The sequence below is a fragment of the Myodes glareolus genome, chromosome 1, assembly GCF_982192425.1.
Source record: "Myodes glareolus chromosome 1, mMyoGla1.1, whole genome shotgun sequence".
Taxonomy (NCBI): domain Eukaryota; kingdom Metazoa; phylum Chordata; class Mammalia; order Rodentia; family Cricetidae; genus Myodes; species Myodes glareolus.
The window spans coordinates 108,008,288-108,028,651 of record NC_142026.1 but is presented as its reverse complement, the minus strand read 5'-3'; the positions used below and the strand labels follow the sequence as shown (position 1 = coordinate 108,028,651).

At 35.7% G+C, this 20,364-nt stretch overlaps 1 protein-coding gene across 3 annotated transcripts in view; it reads right to left on the bottom strand.

The window, feature by feature from the left end:
- The window catches only part of Lama2 (laminin subunit alpha 2), a 597,153-nt gene that overhangs the window by 239,366 nt on the left and 337,423 nt on the right, over positions 1-20,364 (bottom strand). For all 3 annotated transcript variants that reach the window (XM_085689751.2, XM_085689745.2, XM_085689747.2), the window contains exons 13-15: positions 19,765-19,866; positions 18,203-18,414; positions 3,898-4,009 (exon numbers count right to left, since the gene is read on the bottom strand). In XM_085689751.2, coding sequence (XP_085545877.2) covers positions 3,898-4,009; positions 18,203-18,414; positions 19,765-19,866 — 426 coding nt within the window. The remainder of the gene's footprint in view (positions 1-3,897; positions 4,010-18,202; positions 18,415-19,764; positions 19,867-20,364) is intronic.

The following is a 20,364-nucleotide window of genomic DNA, read 5'->3' as shown; positions in this document are numbered from 1 at the left end:
TTTCCTTTGACATGGAATTTATATTAATATCCATGGGAAAATCAAAATCATTATATTTGTCTTTCCATCAATAAGCCAATAATCACCAAGATTTATATCTACACCTCTGTACCCATTCTCCATCCAAAATAATAGAAATGGAGGGAACATTATTCTAAAAGGAATACTACTTAACTAGTATTCTAGAACCCACTTATGTTTTTACAACATTCTGCCTCTCAGCTTTTTTATTGAATAATTATCATCCTTGTGAAAATATGGTCTTTTGTCTTCAGCAAAAAAATTACCACAAAAGGGAGAAGAGCAAAATCACCCTCACAACACTGTATAATGGAAATTTTGAAAACATAATAATGCCATAGAATTGAGGAGAAGGAAACATTTGAGGGAGAGAGGGATCATCTGTGTCACATGACAGTGATGATGGGTAAGATAAAAAGTAGTCAAGTGATTTCATTTGGCTACCTTGAATTTGATGGCAAGAGCAAAGCAATTTTGTTTGAGTAGACATAAGGATGGAATGTTTTGTTTTCAGTAAAGCTAAATGCCACTTCTTCCTTTACTGAAAACAAAACAGAAATTTTTGTATGCCCACTCTCATACATCCATTCTCAACACCTCTGCTTATTTCAGCCACTTAAAAATTATGTTTATTTATTTCCTCTATGTGTTTGAATCTTTGCTCTGCTTGTGTGTCTGTGTATAAAATTGTGCCTTGTTCATGAAGAGGTGAGAAGACAGTACTGCATCTCCTGGAACTGGAGTTACAAATTGTTGTGAGCCACCATGTTTATACTGAGAGCAGAGCCAGAGTTCCCTGGAAGAGCAGCCAGTGCTCTTAACTGTGATCTGTTTCTTAACCTTCAGTGTTGTTTCTAGAGACCAACCACATCTATAATTCTTAGAACATTGTCTTCTACGTCTAAGACTTTAATTTTCTCAAGTACATACGATCATCAAAAACTGTCAACTAAGTGAAAGTATAAACACATCGAGGAAGTAGTTAATATTAACTCACTTTTATATAAACAAAATCTTTCAGGCTAACACTTAGCAGCCCAATTTACCTTCACATCATCATCTATCAGAAAGACAAATAATAAAATATTAGGCACAAAAGAAAAGTTTTAGAGACTAATCATAGAAATTTAAAAGATGTAAAAGAAAATGATGGGCAAAACAAATAGAAAAAAACATTCTTTGAGTGGTGTGCGACATAGAGCAGAAATGGATGTGACTAGCCATTAAAGGTAAGAGGAGTATTTTCATTACTAGATACAGAGGAGACACAATCTACACAATCTATGTTATTATAAGACTGCTATAATCCTATCAAACTCTATAGGCAAAAGTATTGTTGTAATACTAACGTGTGACCGTGTTTATTTAAAAGATCATTACTCTTCATGCATATTAGCCACTTGTATTTTGTTACTAGCAGTTGGAAATAAAATTTGATAACTACAAAAATAAGGTCCCAAACAAGAAACATTCTAAATCAACACTGTGACTCCCCAAATAAGATAAAAGAGAATAACTTAGTAATAGAGTCATTGATGGGCTGTTGCCTGGGCAGTCATCACCAAGCTGGAACTGAGACATGTTGTCCCTGTAGTTCCCTCAGTTTTCAACACATTTAAGAACATTAGTGATAACAATGCTAGAGTGACTGGCCCTAATAGTAATTTCAATGCAAAAAAACAATCAGAACAAGTCAGGTCCTGATGGAGAACATTACATGTAAGGGAAGAAAGCTCTGTTAAGACTTCAGTGGTTAACAGAGGTTAAATAAAATAAAAAGTCAGAGTCCATAGTTTAAAAATCCATTGCCCCGACTTGACTAAGTTCTTTTTGTTCATTTCAATGTATCAATGATTGTACGAAGAGTCCTGAAAGGTTTTATTTTCACTTCTTTATGTCTTCCTTCTTTCCATGCTTACACATTTCTTTCATTCTCTCCATCATTATGTGTTTTCTTCTCCATGATATCTTCCCACACATCTTCCTCCACAGAACAACAGCTCAGCCCTTGGAAGGATTATCACCATTACCTTATTTACCTCTTACTGCTCCCTTCATTATAGAGTGCTGTGATTCAACGTTCCAGTGGTATTTTTTCTGTCTATCTAAACAGATTACTGAATCTTTAAAGACAGAGGCTGTGTTGTATACTTCTTGCTAATTTATACAGATGAATTTATAAAATTTGCTAAATATATAACTTATGAAAAATATTTCTAGAGGTTAAAAGAAAAAAGCAAATAAGTGAACAGGTCTAATATTCAGATAATTTTATATTCAATGGGCATTTAGTATAGAAGTTGGTGAAGAGAACTGAGAATAAAGTGGAGCTATATTAAAAGTGAGAATAGAAGAAGGGCATTTAATATTCCAACTGAAATAGGAATTTAAAGCTTCAAAGGGACCTGACTGGTTTGAAATCAAAACTGGAAGACTTGTAATAAAGGAATATTTTATCAAGTACAGCATATGTTTTATATGTAAAATCAAATTTGAGTTGACATAACTAATTCATATCCATGATTATTTTTCTCTTATCTCTATAAATTTTGGAAAAGCAAGTATTTCAATGAATTACATTTAGTTTCATTTCTAGACAGGCAAAATTCTACACAGTTTAAAGAAAAGGCATTAGTCACAAGCATGACTTTAAGCTCTGTGTAGCCTCTGGATGCATGTATTACTTTAAAGAGCACAAGAATCAGCAAAGTTATGCCTGGGGTGTTTCTACAAATGGCATAAATAGTACTGTGGAGTGGAACATCTTAGAACACTCAGATAACTCCTTCAAGGTACCATTTTAAAGAAACATAAGTTCTTTTTTATCTACAAGCCATTCCTTCCACCAGGAAATGATGTGTATATGTGCGTGTGTGTGTGTTATGTGTATGTGTGCGCTCACACAACACACACATGAGAGATTTCAAGTAAATCCACTTTCAAACTATCTAAAAGAAAACACATATGATTAATATTTCAAAATCATTTTAAAACGATATTCCGAATTATTAAGAAACATTGATTTTTTTAATTACAAATATAGAACAGTGAGACAACAGCAAAGCTGTCAAGTCTCAGGTGTTCAAGAGTAGGAAAGAGTTTTTGTGCAATTTATTTTCCCCACACACTCTGCCCTTGAAGTTTCAAGGATTGTTTGCTGACTCCAGGATGCTTTCTTCAGAAAGAGCTAGAAGAAGAGGTTGACAGGGCTTAAAAATGGAAGAAGAAACCGAAATGAAACAAGTATCCATCCCGTAATAGAAATGAAAAGGAAATATTTTGAAATGTTATTTTGCCACCCTCACTTTAGAGATGGCTAAAAGCGAAGGAGCACACAGATAGCAGCTGCAGTAGGGAAGCTACTGAAAGGACACTATAGTTTTGAAAATACACGGTTAACTCTAAAGAAAAGCCATGGATTCTAATTATTCCTTTAATTTAGCATGGATGATGGAAGGGGTCCAAGGCCCTATACCTAACTAAGGAGTTATTGGCAGCTGACCACTGCTAGGCAAGGGAAAACCATTCTTTTCTGGGGTTCAGGCCACTGGTAAGTTGTCCATGCTGCTGCAGATGACCACGCCCACACACATTTGGTAGGTGCTCATTGGACATAGTATATCAGTAAAACCAATCAAAGAGAAGACACAAAGTAGAAAAGAGCACATATTGAGGACCCAGTGATTAGGAGAAGGGAAGTAGGGGTAGGTATAATATTTCACTGAAAACATCTTTAAAATTTTCAAAGAATAAAAAATTTTGAAGACAATTTTATATAAATATGTTTATACTATTATGGATTAAATTTTCAAAATACCCAATTTTGTAAAGTTTATTGGCACCATTATCTGAGGGGATTGGTTCCTACAAACTTACTTCACAAGAGTTGCCACTGTACCCGGGTGGACACTGGCAAACTTCCACAGCAGTTGCAATGCTTTTATCAGTAGGATAGGGGACGGCAGATTCAAGATTAACAGAGCTCAACCTGGGAAGAGAGAAATTAAATAGTAAGTAAAGATATTTCTCTGAAATATTTTGAAACTGGATGAATAGTGATATGTGACTATCCATAACAACATAAACATGAATAAATAATCCATGCTGAAAGAGAATGCTTCTGTAAATTCATATACTGTCATTCACTATAGAATCTTTATTGGCGACCAATGACCTCTGCATCCATGGAGTCAGCCAATTTGTAAACTGAAAATATTTAGACAAAACACTTATATTTGTATTGAGCACCTGTGGTCTTTCTTAGTTTCTGTGTTTATTTTTTAATAATAATGCATTGCATCTATTTTTGTAATACTAGTCTTAAATTAGGTATTATACATAGTCTAGCAATAATTTAAGGCTATGATTTGAATTTAAAGTATCCTATATAAGTTCACATGGAGACTTGAACTCTTGATCCCCTGCCAGTGGCGGTGTCTTTGAGTTCCTGTGGGGTGTTCTAGACATAGGCCTAAGGTGACAGATGCAGAGACACAGTTTGTCCTGGATGGTTATCATTGGTCCCCAGTTCTGCATCAAGGTCTATCAGCTTCCCAACCGACTGAGATGTGACAAACTATATGGAATGTAAGATATCTTCAAAAACTCATGTGTTGAAATGCTTGGACTCCAGTTGATAGTACCATTTTGAAAGGCCATGAAATCTCTGAATATTGGGCAAACTGGCAGAGGGCCATCCAGGTCAGCTTTGATGGTTCATCTGTATTTATGGTAAGGGACTTTCTGCTTCTCACTCTACGTAGATATCATAAGCTGTGTCCTAATTTGCTACCTCTGTCATCCTCTACCAACACACTTCATGTCATGATGAACTGCATTCCCTGAACTGTGTTCCAAAATATACTTTTTCTCTTTTCAGTTATCAAAGTCAGGAATGCCATCACAGTGATGAGGAAACCACACAATATATCTTAAATTGTTCCAGTATAATCAAAATATGTATTTAAAACAATTACTCAAGGCAAAAAAGCAAAAACGATCACTAAAAGCCATTAAGGAATTCAAATTAGTCTACTTGAAGACTATATGATATTTGCTGTATTATGTTTACTGTTTGGTACTTTATTCAGAAAATCCAAATAGTTGGGAGAGGTATAGAAAATCAGCATTCAAAATTTAGAAGAATTTTTATAAACTGCCTACAGTGTTGCTAAGAAAGAAGGTAGGAAATCAATTCAATTATAAAAATATCATGTAATAAATTTAACCAAAGATCACCAATGACAGAAATTCAAGAGGAAACAATAAAAAAAAATATCCTTGTAATAACTAACATTATTGAAATTTTCTTAACATTAAAAGTCTTCCAAATACATATTCAATGTAATTCTTTTGAAAATATTAATGACATTCTTTATGAAGCTAAAACCAAAAGAGAATAATTCTAAAGTACATATGTAACATTAGAGTCCTTTAACAGATAAAACAATCTTTAACAAATCTGGGAGCATCATAGTAGGTGATTTCAAAATATAGGATGGGAGGTCCTTCTGTCTATGTGTTACTTTTATTGGTTAATGAATAAAGAAACTGTTTTGGGCCTGTAGCAGTGCTATTGGGGAACAGAGCTAGGCAGGGAAAACTAAACTGAATGCTGGGAAGAGGAGGACAGAGTCAGAGGACAAGCCATGGAGCTGCCGGAGACAGACATGCTGAAACTTTGCTGGTAGCCACGACCTTGCAGTGATGTACAGATTAATGGATATGGGTTAAATTAAGATATAAGAGTTAGCCAATAAGAAGCTACAGCTAATAGGCCAAGCAGTAATTTAAATAATATAGTTTCTGTGTGATTATTTCACGGCTGAGAAGTCAGGAAACAACCCACCTTCCTTACAACAAAAATATTCTTTTAATATTCTTTTCAGCCATAGGAAGTCAAAGATCAGACACTGACAAAAGAATATAAATACACAAGCCAAAGGAATAAAAAAGAACAATTTAAACACACACACACACACACACACACACACACACACCTCCAACAAAATGCATTTTTAACAGTATACCAAAAAACCATTGTAGAAATGGCAACAACTTCAACAAACAGTGCTGAGAAGACTGTATTATTTATGCAGATGACTAAACCTGACCTCTTTCCTCCACTCATTAGAAAGCTACTCAAAAACACACAGCAAGAAACTAAAAATAACAATGACAAAAGAATGAGATGAAAAGGTATCAAAGTGTGAAATATGAGAAATTACAAAACTAGCAGAAGAAAATAGAAGTTGGTATGAGTTAAACACCAAGACTTGGTCTCAAAAAACAAATAAATAAAAACCAAATGAACAAACAAACAAACAAAAACCCCAAAAATAAAATAGTAAGAGACTATTCCAATATAATTTTTTTAAAAAAGAGATAGCTTCCCGTGGAGGAATTGGTACACCAACGCAGCCACATTATCTTAGACTTTTAGTCTGTCCAGCCTATGGGAAATGCTGGGGTAAGAGTGGCACAGAATTGTGGGAGTGATCAACAAGTGACTGGTCCAGCCTGAGTCCCATGCTTCAAGAGTGAGTTTACCCCTGACTCTGCCTTGAGTGCCAGACCCAAAAGATGGATGGCCCCACAGACCTAGACTAGAATCAACTATGACTAGAGGGAAAAAAAGGCAATGTAATTATGCCTAACAATATTCTGATATACTCATAGGTTGATGCCTAGCCTAATAGTCTTCAGAGAGACTTCATCCAATAACTGCTGGAAACATATACAGAGACCCCACAGTCCAACTCTAGGCTGAGCTCATGGAATCTTACTGAAGAGAGGAAGGAAGGGTTGCAAGAGCCAAAGGAATCAAAGACATCAAGAGAAAACCCATAGACTCAACTAACCTAGGCTCTAAGGAGGTCACAGAGACAAAAACAACAATCAGGGAACCTGAATGGGACTGGCCGAGGTGTATATATAATGTTGTGTAGCTTGGTCTTCTTGTAGACTCCTAATAGTTTGGGTAGGGGCTGCCTCTAAGTCCTTTACTGGCTTTTGCAACCCTAATCCTCATTCTGGGTTACCTTGTTCAGACTTAATACAAGGTGAGATGCGTAGTCTTACTACAGCTTTATATGCCATGTTTTGACAATATCTATGGTAGGCCTGCCTTTTCTGAATAGAAACAGAGGAAGAGTAGATGGAGTAGGGAGGTAGAGGGGAGATGGGGGGAAGGACTAGGAAGAGAGGAGGGAGGAATACTGTGGTTGGGATATAGAATGAATGAATGAATGAATAAATAAATAAATAAATAAATAAATAAATAAATAAAATTTGATAAATGATAAGATCATCAAACAAAAATCTAAGTGTTATTTATAAAATAGCTCTCTGTAAGCTATTTGGGTAGAGAGGTCCAGAGTCCGCCAAACAGTATTAGTTCCAAAAACAATTGCCCACCAAAACTAGATCAGAAAACCTCATCGCTTGGGCTACCACACACTTGGTTTGCAGGATAATGAGAAACCAGGCTGGATCTGATCTGGAATTGCCTCCTTCTGGCTAGCTTTCACAACACTAAACCCTGCTTTTCACATTGTTTGAGGGAAAGACCCATCAATCGTCCTACCTAAATGCTGATCACATGGGGTATAGCAATGACTTTCCTGGGAAGAAATGTCTGTGGCATGATATGTTGTGATTGTTATTGGAGTAATCAGTAACCAAACATATTCTGTTTAGATTATGGTCAAAAGATAATGGCTGGGAAAGCATACTCTCTAGGGGTGAACTTGCTACTACTGTTTTGCTAAATGGTCATCATGTCAATTTGTCTTTTAAGTATTAATGTCTATACTTTTCATTCTGGAGAGGGCATTAGTTAATGCAGAGACTCAAAACCGGTAAAAGCAATAAGAATAACTAACCACACAGTGTCCCTAAGTAGGGAATAACTCTCTTTCAGACTCAGGGTACATTGTGAAAGAGAGGGCAGAGAGAATGTACAAGCCAAATTTTGGAGTGGAATCTTGTAAATCCTTTTAATTACTGATATGAACAGAGCAGCGATAAACATCAACATACAAGTATCTCTGGGGTAGGATGAAGAATTCTTTGGTAACATGGCTGTTAAGGAGTAGTATAGTTGTATCATAAAGTCATTCTCTTTCTAGAATATTTAAAAATCCCACACTGATTTTCACAGTGCCTATGCCAGCTGACACTCCCATCAACTATAAAGGCTCCTCATTCCCAAACCCTCACTTTCTTTTGCTGTCATTTGTTTTCCTGATGGTAGCCATTCTAGCGGAGTGAGATAGAGTATAAAGCAGTTTCAATGTCTGTTTTCCTGCTGGCTAAGAATATTGAACACATTTCACACTAACTATTGCCCATTTGTATTTCTTCTTTTGAGAACCCTCTATTCGGTTCAGCGAATGCTTATTGATTGCAAATTTTATTCTTTTTTGATGCTTGTTTTTTTCATTTCTAATATCTGGAAAGAATTTTGGACTATGCCTTAATTTCTATAATATCCTTAAAGCAAGAAAAGAAGGTTAATTTGAGTCTTTAAAATATGTAGATGAATGGAGTCTTTCTAGGCACTGAGTGACAACTGAAACCTTCAAAAGACCAAGCAAGATCTTTAACTGCATATACATAGAGCTGCAATTATTTTTGGGCACTTTCTTTGAACATCTTGGTAGAAGGTCTTAGACTGATGGACCATTTTTATAGTTCTTCCAAACACAGGTCACATAAAAATCACAAGGTGGAGTTTTTGCTCACCAGGTAACCCTACACAAGAAAGATCCAATTTCATGGGTATTTCACTGATTATCTTTTACTATTTAAGATAGTTATAAAATATAATTAGTATCTTGTTGAATTAATGTAGGTTGAAAAATACTAGGTTAGCTACAATATAAACCAATTATATTTTACTTAATTATTAGGTGCAAACTTATGAAACAGGAACAAGAAGACCAATCTCAGCTATGTAGCACGTAAACCACAGGGAGATAGTGAACCCTGGACTGCCCAGTGATTTTTCTGGGTAACCATAAAATCACACCCTAACTTAGTCCCTCTTCTTAAAGTACATAGGCTAGCAGAAATTCCCCATCACCTTCCCTTTTTGTCTAAATAAGAGAGTTTCAAACCCAATATAAAACTATATACAATAGGAACAGATATCACGTATAAAATTGCAACCAACACAAATAATATTAAGCAAGGAACATATGTTAAATGTTTATAAACATTTTCTTTTAAAGAGTCTATGTCTTGCATCAGAAATGGCTTGGATAAATCATAATAGGAAGATAACTATTACTATCTAATCTTTAACCCCATCGAAGGCCTTAGAAGGCAGAGAATAATACTTGAGTAGGCAGCAAGGGCAATCAAGCAGCTTCCAAAGTAAGCAATATATGACAGAGACAATTGGTTTCCTGAGCGATCACCCAAAGTCTCACTTGCAATGTTGATGGAACCAACTTTGGCTAAGGCTTAGCGTAACTGACAGATCATTTTTAGAGACTTGAAAATTTTTAGAACTGTCTTATCCTGTCTTAGCAAGGTTTGGCAGTAGTGTGTGTGTGTGTGTGTGTGTGTGTGTGTGTGTGTGTATCCTGCTTATTTAGTCTGGACACTATGCACTTCGCAATGGTCAAAGCATGAGCAGTTCCTTGCCCAAAAGCCAATTGTGTCAAAAAGAAAACAAACTTTGAGTGGAATATTTTTGGTGCTCAACATTTTCTCGGCACAGATCCTTGAAGTGGTTGAAGATTACATAGATTACATAGATTTTACATCTAGGCAAAATTCAATCTCTATGTAACTAAAGAGCCTAATTAATCTGACTATATATATAACAAACATGAATAACTATTGACCTATAATACTTAATACCTGTATATCTTAAAGACTTTATATTAGAATATTAGATAATCTGTAAACAACTGTGCAGTAAATGAGGAAAATGACCTCAAAATGTAAACAATATATAAGTATCTTGATCAGAGGTAGGAATATATGATGCAATATGAAATATATCCTAAAATTGTATCAATATACAAAATGTCTTAAACAGAGGTAGGAATATGCATGTATACAATCTGACTAACTTTGTATAGGTGTACAAATATTATAAACAGAGATAACAAATATAATTTGGACTTCTATCAATACACAAAAAACTATACCAAATTTGTAAATTGTCCATAATTAATAGCTCGCAAGTATTCACTTTATTATCTACTATTATTAGTAGTAGTATGAAGACATTTACACCAAATTATTTATTATCCCAGAGGCAAACTCACAAAACAGAAACAGAAGTTCAAGCTCAGCTCTATAACATGTATTAGTTGAGAATCCCATACACATGTATAATGCATTTTGATCAAATCCACTCCCATTCCCTTCTCTTCAATTCCTCTTTTATTTCCCCCACTACTTTCTTCTTCTTAAAAACCAAAACCGAAACCAAAACCATCAAAACAATCTTAAGTTCACTTAGTGCTGCCCTTAATGCACAAGTATAGGTCTATCCACCAGAGCCCGTACAGTTTCTAAGGGACTCCATCACTGAAGAAAACTGACGCTATCTCTGTCTTTATCAATCTGTCTATCTGTCTGTCTGTCTGTCTGTATGTATGTCTGATCCCCTCTCACATTTTAGCGGGAGCAGTTTTCTCATTTAGGTTATTCACAATATCATGCAACAGCCACCTTTATCTAGATCAGTGGTTCTCAACCTTTCTAACACTGTGACCTTTTAATACAGTTCTTCATGTTGGGATGACCCCCAACCATAAGATTATTTTTTTGCTACTTCATAACCATAATTTTTCTACTGTTATAAATAGTAATGTAAATATCTGATAAGAAGATGGTCCTCGGTGACCCCTGTGAAAGGGTCATCCCACCCCCAAAAGGGTCACCACACACAGGTTGAGAGCAGCTGCTGTAGATGCAAGACATTTTATTAGTCCTGAACTACACATGTCCTGGTTGCCCAGTCAAGGTTCCCCTCTTGCTTCATTTTGTTCTCTCATACTTATTTATCTGTTTTAAAGAGTTCTTAATAGTAGATTTAGTAATACTTGATTTTAGTGTCTGCTTTCTCTTATTTAGAATGTTTCTAAGGTCTAGCCTCATTGCTCTACCCAGCAATACATTTTTATATTTTTTATGTAATGTTCGCTGTATGCCAAACTTTGTTTTCTACTCATTTGTTGATGAATATTTGAGTTTTTCTGCCGTTTGAATGCTATGAATATTTATAAACATGTATTTTCGTACCTGTTTTCCATTTTCCATGGTTATAAACTTTGGAGAACGTGTAAGTAAGCCAAGTTTTCTTAACACAAAGGGCACACAACTAAAGATAGTGTTTACTTAGGCTGATACAAACATAAATTATTCCTCGATAGCATAAACCATACCATGAACTACACAAAGGTAGCAGGACTATCTCACTCTTTGTGCCGCACACTTTTGGTGAGTAAATGGATAAATAGATAGAAATATTCAGGGTTAATTAAAATATACATAAGTTATTAAATAAATGAAAAACAGTTATAGTATACCTGAAATTATCACATCTTGTCACAAACAAGTCCAAGAAAACCTATCCACATATCAGAGAAATAAAATGCAGTAAGTAAAGATTAAATTGTGTGTTCTATCTGACATAGAAAACAAATGGGAAAAGTTATAGGGCTTAAAACCATAAGCCAGAAACATCCAAAATATATCATGGCATCTAGCTGCCTAGAATTAATGTACTATCAAATAATAAGCCTATAATTCTGATCATTAAGAATCAAATGGTTTCACTGTTGATAAATTAGTTGATTACCATATCAAAGAATCACAGCTTACTAACTAGCAGCTTGATTGATAAAGATAGATATGTTTCAGGACTTTCATTATAAAAATTTCATTATCAAATGTAAAATCCCAGAAAGGGACATTGTGGAAGAGTGATCATCTGAGTACTTCAAGAAACAATTTAAAAATCAAGATACAAAACAAGAAATACTTTCAGTGAACTGTCAAGTCTCCTTTGTCTTTTGAACAGCAGATGTTCTTCTTAATCGGTGTAACCATTTCGAGCTGTGAGAAATTTCAGCACTAAAGCATCTTTCCCTGTAATATTCCACATTAGTATTCACTGAGCAATTCCAATGTTCATTAAGTTCTGCTGTTTGTTAAATGGGATTTTAATGCGTTTAACAGTTTTAAGTGTTACCCATGAAGAAGGCGCTGTTTTTTCCCCCTTCAATACGGTCATTTGCTTTCCTTGATACCAGGCTGCATTCATTTAAATACAAAGTATTGGCAGCAACAAAGTACTGAATGCTGAAATGCATAAACTCTCAAAGATTTGTCGAAAAGGTCAAATGCCTTAACTGAGTCCCTTTCCTGTGACTTGAAAATACAGATAAGTTGATGGATAGAGAGAAGAGACACAGCTACAAGAGTTACTATGGAAAATACTAGAGTCCCATCAGACACTGTCCCATTCATTTATTTCTGTTTTTTTTTTTTTCATTTCTCAACAAAGCTGGCTATGTCATGGTACACTAAAACCACCAAAGCAAAATGACGCATTTTGAAACAACAAAACCTCTGTGCTCTTAAAATTCAGTTAAATATCCCACCTTTTTCTTCACACATTTTCTTAATCAAAGACTTTCATTTTATTCAAACTTAAAAAAATATAACTTGGGGTTACTCACCATAGAAAGATTTTTATTGCTAATAAAATATTTTATTCTGTTTTACATTTGTTAAAACCTAAGGGAGTGATTCAGCATCCTTTCTTAACTGGGTCTGGCAATGTAGTTTTTGGATCCCAGCACTTGGAAGGCTGAGAGGCAGGAATAAAGCAAGTTTAAGGCCTGCTGCAGCTGCAGAAGGAATGCAAAACCAGCCAGGACAATGCAACAAGACCATGCTTCAGAATAAAGAACTAGAAGAGAGCGGGAGCTACAGCTCAGTGGTGCAAGACCAGACTAACATAGGGGAGGCCAGGTTCAGTACCCAGTACAAGTCCCTAGCCTCTGCCCTGTGGAACTTTACTAAGATAATCTCCTTAAAGGTAACCCATCATTTCTACCTTAGTGCTAATGAGGCAAGAGAATGATTTAGTGATCTAGATGATATCTGAAGGAGTTTCTGATGAAGAAGAATTCCTTTAGTTCAAGCAAGTATGTGTGTGTTTGTAGGGTATGTGTTTGTAGGTGGTATGTATGTGGTGTGTGTGTGTGTGTGTTTGTGTGTGTGTGTGTGTGGTATGAGTGCATTATGTATAAGTATGTGTGGCATGTGTGTATGTGTTATATGAAGGTGTGCCTGTTTGTGGGGTATGTTTGTATGTATGTAGTATGTGATATGTGTGTATATGTATGTAAAGTGTGTGATGTATGTGTATGTAGTGTGTGTGATGTACGTGCATGTAGTATATGTGTGGTGTATATGTGTATGCATGTGTGGGGAGTATGTGTGTATGTTATATGTGAGTGTTTATGTTTGTGGGCTATGTGTATGTATGGGGTATGTGCGTATATGTGTATGTAAAGTGTGAGTGTGTGAGTGATGTATGTGTATATAGTGTGTGTATATAGGATGTATGTGTATGTAGTGTATGTAGTGTGTGTGTGCTATATGCACCCATGTGAGCATGTGTGAGGCTTGGGGTCAGTGCTGGGAATCTTCTCCAATTTTTTCCCCACTTCATTTTTTAAAGCATGATTTCTCAATCACTAAATCTAAAGTTCATCAATTTTGCTAGGCTTGCTGTCAGTATGCTAAGGTTCTCGCCTATCTCTGTCTCCAGGGAGCTGAGGTTTCAAGTGAGAGTTGCCCTTCCTGGCTTTATGCCTGGGAGCTGGGTAGGTACCTAACTCTAGTCCTCGTGCTTTTTCGTCAGGTAGTGCACTTGCTAAGTAACCTACCTCCTCAGTCCTTCTCCAAACATTTTGGTCCATGCAAAGTAGAGAAAATAAATGTGACAATATATTTCACTACAGGCGTTTGTAAAACATAAAATGCTAGTACAAGATTTAACCTTCATTTCCTTGGTCATCCACGTGCATGAAGTATCTACTCTTACTGGATTATTCTTTATATTATACATGCATCTTGCTTTCATTCCGGATTATGCTTTCTTTGAGTTCAGTGCCCCACAGTGCATTCCAATATATACTGGTAAATCACATGTTCTATAGGCATTGTTCCCTAACCTAGTCTTCAATCTTGAAATTCTGATACTGTTTCTGGCATTTTACATGGCAGAGAATTGAAATTTAGACAATATACATGCAAGATGCTCAGAATGTGCTTGCAGACTGAATTAGTCCAATATAGATGAACCTGGAGGAATTCTTAAAGACCATAGGAAAAAATGCCTGTGGGCTTAAACCCTGACTCTATCTCTCATCAACAGAAAGTGAAAAGTGAATAATTTAAATATTTTTAAGTACTAGTATCTTTGTTAGCATATTTCTTGAAAATGTGATCACCTGGGTGGCTTATTTGAAATATAGATGGAAAATCTGTATTCTTCAACTCCATGTCTCTTATTAGCAAAGATGGTTTTGTTCATGTGATTTTTTTCTAGATAATTTTTCTAGATAATTTATAAATTACGTCAAACTTTAATATATAACTCCTAAATTCATGAGAAAATTCACATGAAAGTAACTTAACTTTAAAAGTTCTATGTGAGGAAGAGTTCAAAGGGCATGATATACTTGAATAGAAATTGTTTATGAAGCTCATCAGTATGTATAGACGCTATATGTCAAACAAAAAACATTTCCAAATGGTAATGGAGAGATGGCTCAGCAGTTCAGAACACTGGCTGCTCTTCTAGAGGACCTATGTTTGATTCCTAGCACCCACAAGATAGTTTATAACTGTTTATAATTCCAGCTCCATCTGAACCAATACCCTCTTCTGGACTTTTAAGGGTACCAGATATGTGATGCACTGACATACTGACAGGCCAAACAATAGTATAATGAAATTAATGAGCATATAAAAATGCTTTTAATGATTCTGTATTTGCATAAAATGAATGCATATGAAGTCTATCTTGATAAAGTCGCAATAGTCTTGATTCTGTCCTTGTAACAACTTCAAATTCTGGTAGCTGACCCAGGCCTGTAGGAGGATTTCCAAAAGTCTACATTTCTTCAGTAACTAGATGATCAAAACAGACAGGGTGCTGACCCCTATGTGATGTCAGAATTCCAGGTTGTTTATCTTCTGGTTGCTGAATAAACTTTAGGAAGACTCACACAGGCAGTTTAATGTTCCTTTTCCAGAGATGGTCATTACTTTCGTTCACATTACATTGACCAAACCACTTCATCTGCTCTCAGGAGTCAAAGGAAATTCGATACACCCAAAGGAGTAGAATTTGGTGAACTCTAACAACATCTATTATAGGAGCAAAAAGAAGACAATTTGTGAAGAGTTCTGTGTCATATAGATACTTAGGGAATATTCTGCTTCAGTTAATGATCAAGGATGTTACTAAAGCCAAGATTCAAAAATTTAATATATGCATATATAATATGTAAGGTAAATTAATTTACCTTACATTTTTCTTTATTTATGGTATGTGGATGTACATATGAATATATGTGTGAATGAGTATACATGTGTAGTCAAAAACTGATATTAGGTGTCTTCCTGGGCATATATACACTTCATATACTGAGCCAGGTCTCTTAATTAAACCTCCAGGTCATCAATTTAGCTAATCTCTCTTCTTTTAAGCAACAGTCCCAACTCCACCTCTTAAGAAAACTGATGAAGTCCACCTTGCATTTATGTGGATGTTAGGTATCCAAACTGTGGTCCTGATAGCTTTTGTGCCTCACCCTTTATCTACTGTTCCATGCCCTTATGATACCTTCTTTTAAAAAGTAATGCATAGTTATGTTTTTCTCCTCATTATACTAAATACAGTCATAAAGAGGATATTAATTTGCTATTCTTAGTGAGTCTTTTGAAATTCTGGATAAGCATGGCAGAAAGAACTCTCACAGTTGTGGAAATAGCAGAGTATAGCATACTCTAGACGTCTCCAAGCTTAAATGATGTTTAGAGACAATATAACCACTTGGTATGAGACAAGTCAGATGTAAATATTTCATATCTGTGAGGTGATTTTCTGTTAGAAAAATGTTTCAGCAATTCTCTAATTCCATTCCCAAAGTGACCTTTGGAAGTTGGCGAGGCAATTGTCTTCCTTATTTCAGAAATGAAGTGACTAAGGTACAAAGAGGTCAAAGCCATATTCATGTTTACAACTATTAAATAGCTGTGTTGGAAACGGAAGTCAAAATCCTTGACCTACCGCTCAGTTTTCTATCCAATTCCACCTAACCGTGCAACTGGGCAAACCTAAGCCCATTTTGCTGAGATAACTACCCTTCAGTGAGTCTAAATATGAAGTGCTATTGCAATGCTCCAATTTCCTTGTGCTTGCACACAGGCAGTATATCAACTCAGGAGCCTACTGTGCAAGACAAGTCAAAATCAATTCAAGCAATGTTTTACAAATAAGACTCAATTTACTGGTTGATCAGAGATAAACAAAATATCGCAAGCTAGCTGATTCAGGATTCATAGTGATTTTTGGCTCTCCTAGAATAGGTTGGAGCTTATATCTGACATTGGCCCCACTTCTTGGTCCACGATGTTTCATTAATAAGGTTGTCAAAGAGCAGTCACCCTCTTGGAGAGCTTCTAAGCCAGCTCACATAGTTACATTTCATGACCATGTTCATAAGTTCAGAGAAAATGCCAGAAGGATTTAAATGAAACCAATGACTTTAAGATGGGTAGACTTTGAAACTGGCTGGCAAAAACAGGAGGGTATCTTTGAATTAACTAGCCTGGGAAGCAATGCGACAAAAATAAACAAGCCCTCCAGCTACTTTTTGTCAATTTGGTTGTCATTTACTTTCAAAGCTGGAGGACTCATTTCTTTATACTGTTTAAACATCATGACAATCTCTATTTACTAAACGGGAAAAAGCATAATTAATTCCTAAGTGCTGCATTTCGCCTTTATAGCACTTTAACCCAGCTTCTAGCAGAATTGCCTATGCAAAAGAGGCATATTGTTTGGCAATGGTTTTGTTTATGAACCTGCAGCTCCCTCCTTTGGGAAATAGTAATGATGATTGTACTTTGCTGAAATATTACAAGCGAAAGACAAACTCAACAGCACAAGCAAATAACGGGGTTAGAATCTACAACTGAAGAATCCAGAGAGCTCTGAATAAAGTCATACCAGTTGTCATTGTGGCATCAAACCTGATCTTCTAATTTAATCTCAATGAGAATCATATAATATCTTGTGGCACTATCTGGGTATTTTAAAAAATGAGGAAAAGTATATTCCAATATATCTGAAATAATAATTTTATCAGACAAAATATCAATGTTTCTTAAATAATGCACATAGGAGCTTCTCATTAGGCTTCTGTGATCAAATTTGGCTCAAGTCGGGGTTTTCTCTTTATCCCATAATATATGGAGAAAAAAAAAGGAACTAGCCTTTAAATGTATCCACATTAAAGCAGTTTAATCATTTTAACTGCAGGCCTGGTTAAAATGGGATGAGAAAAATACTATTATGGGTATATTATACTTAAACATCAAGATGCCACAAATACCAATCACTTGCCAAGATCAACAGAGCTTATTTGAGCTCCAAAATCTCCCACTCTTTCCTTTAAACCTTGTGTTTATAATAGTGTCACAGTGTAGTATAAAGGGGCGTATAATCACGTAAATGAATAAGCCCGTATTTCTTATTACAATCTTGATACCAGTTAATTGATGAACAGAAGAAAATATTTTACAAACCAGTTTTTGAATATCAGTAGCTTGTAATCTTATATCTTCAGTGTTTCACCATCTGAGCTGCCATAAAAGAAAATGTCTTTTTGTTTCTCAAGAGAAAGTCATTATCACATGCTCTGTCAAAATTGCAGAGGATTCAGCAGTGTTAAAAGTCCTATATTTAAATTGTAAAGGTTTCATGTGATTACCTTACAGAAACCAGAATGTATGCTTATCTTTGACTTAAAGGCACAAAACTAGACCATTTAAAATGTACTTTTCTGCCACACTTTTGTTTGCCCCAGATACACGTGTAAACATTGGAAGATGGAATTCTAGATCTTACCTGAAGATGGCATCCATCCCTAAATTGTATGTGATTTGGATGAGGACGCTCTCCAAATTTGCAAGCATCGTCATAAAATCCTTTCTACTGACTGGTAAGTTTGTTCCATGTATGGTAAAGGAGTCTTCTTTGAATGGTAACTCCTCAGTGTGTTCTTCGGTTGGATCTAAATACACCTCCTTAAAGGCTGTGCTGATTCTCAAGTTATTTCCCTAAAGCAGGGGTGTGGGGAGGGGGAGAAGAAAGTATGTATAGATAAAATTGCAAGAAAGATACAAAATTTCTAAAGGTTATCTGAATTTAGATACACTACCCTGGATCGTCCTCAGGAGGATTTTAACTTAAGGTTGGCTTTGCCCATCGTTCAGCATTTTTCTGGTATACATGAATCAAAGACAAAAAATTGTAAAGACCAACCTTCATCTCATATACTACAAAGTCTACCACTGTGAGTTTTGCATGAACTTGCTTTCTCCATTAACTAAAATAACAGGTATCATGTATATATGTTGTTGCAAACAATTTGGTTTCATACAAGCATGAAAACATGAATTTACGGCAGAGATAAGAACTGCAGTATATCAGGCAAGGACATTTCATTATTATATAAGCTAAAATATTTCTGACTTCCATGTTCCATGTAAGGAAAGATCTGCACACTGATGTATAAAATAGGAAAAGAGCATCACAAGAATCATTTAAGTTTACTTAGGGCATTCAAGTCATCCTTCTTATTTAGTGTTTTAATGATACATCATCTCTCAACCTTCATGCTTAAGAGAGCTCCTTTTATCTTCAAGGAATCCCAAGATGCACATGCAGTTTTATATTTATGCGAAAGTCTAAACTACTTCATTTGATTCTGGGGGAAATTTGTGCTGAGTGAGTAATTTTGTCATTCTGCCACTGACCCCTAAGCAAGGAAGACTTGGGGCAGTAACAGAGCCTACAGCTTTATCAGCATCTTCTGTTTGGAACCAATAACACACATACAGGTGTGCACCTAGGGGTATGTATGTAAATACTGGGGAGTATTCATCATGGCAGTATGAGAAAGTAAGGCAGGGCTCTAAGAATATTACTGCACCCATCATTTGGAAACATGCACAGCCTTCCAGTTTCCAAAGACAGTTCCTCTTGTATATTTTCTTCCTAAAGTAAGATTTTGAAGTCAGGAGTTCACCTCAGAAAATAACTTTGCCCCTTTCCTTTTGAATATGTGAACAAAACAGGAAACCATAACATCTATAATATAATGTATTACATAAATTAGTATTGACCTAAACACATGGATCCTGTAACCTTATAAGTGCAGAAATATGGTCATGTTTTAAATTTAAGTTTCGAAATGTTTCTAAATGGTATCCTTTGTCATCATAACCCATTCTGAATTTTCTTGGCATGTATCAGATTGAAACATGGGCATGGCATAAAACTGCCGAGGTGTATTTTCTTTCATAGTATGTAAATCACCATCAGTCAATCAATTAAAAGCAGTGTGAGTGGCCTCAGGTGACACGGTAGTATCATGTGGTTGTACAGTGACGTGTTTATTATCTCACCTCTAAGATAGTCATCAGCTGAACAACTTTTTCTGCCTCCTCTTCCGCTTCTTCGAGGTCATATGAGATGGTAAATGTCAATTGTCCGCCTACAGCTGGGAGCTGGAAGAGAAGAGAGACATAATCATTTCAGCATAGGAGCTGGTTTATTGAATCGTCTTTTATGTACTATTTTAAAACCCTTTTATTGTTCTAGAGGGCAATATTTGGAAGAAGCAGCAATCACCAGAGTGCAGACTAGAGACGACAGACATTTCTGTAGGAGTAACCTTTGTATGAACCTTGGCCCATCAACAGCAAACTCGAGATAAATATAAATTCATGGGTTACTTCCCCAGTAATGCAGGCTTGATAGAATAGGGTAGGTTCTATGAAATCAAACACAGATTTCCCAGTCATCTTCTCAATCCATAGTTGATCCCAAACAGAAGGATCAGTGCCAAAATAGACACAGTTTCTATCCATCCCTGCAGGTACTGACATTCTGTAGCTCTGAATCCAACCAACAAAGACATTCTTCCGTTTGAAAGGCACTTTGCATAGACCGTGAGTTAAGCTGAGAAACATTATTAGTCAGAAGAAAAATAAAGGTTAGCTGCA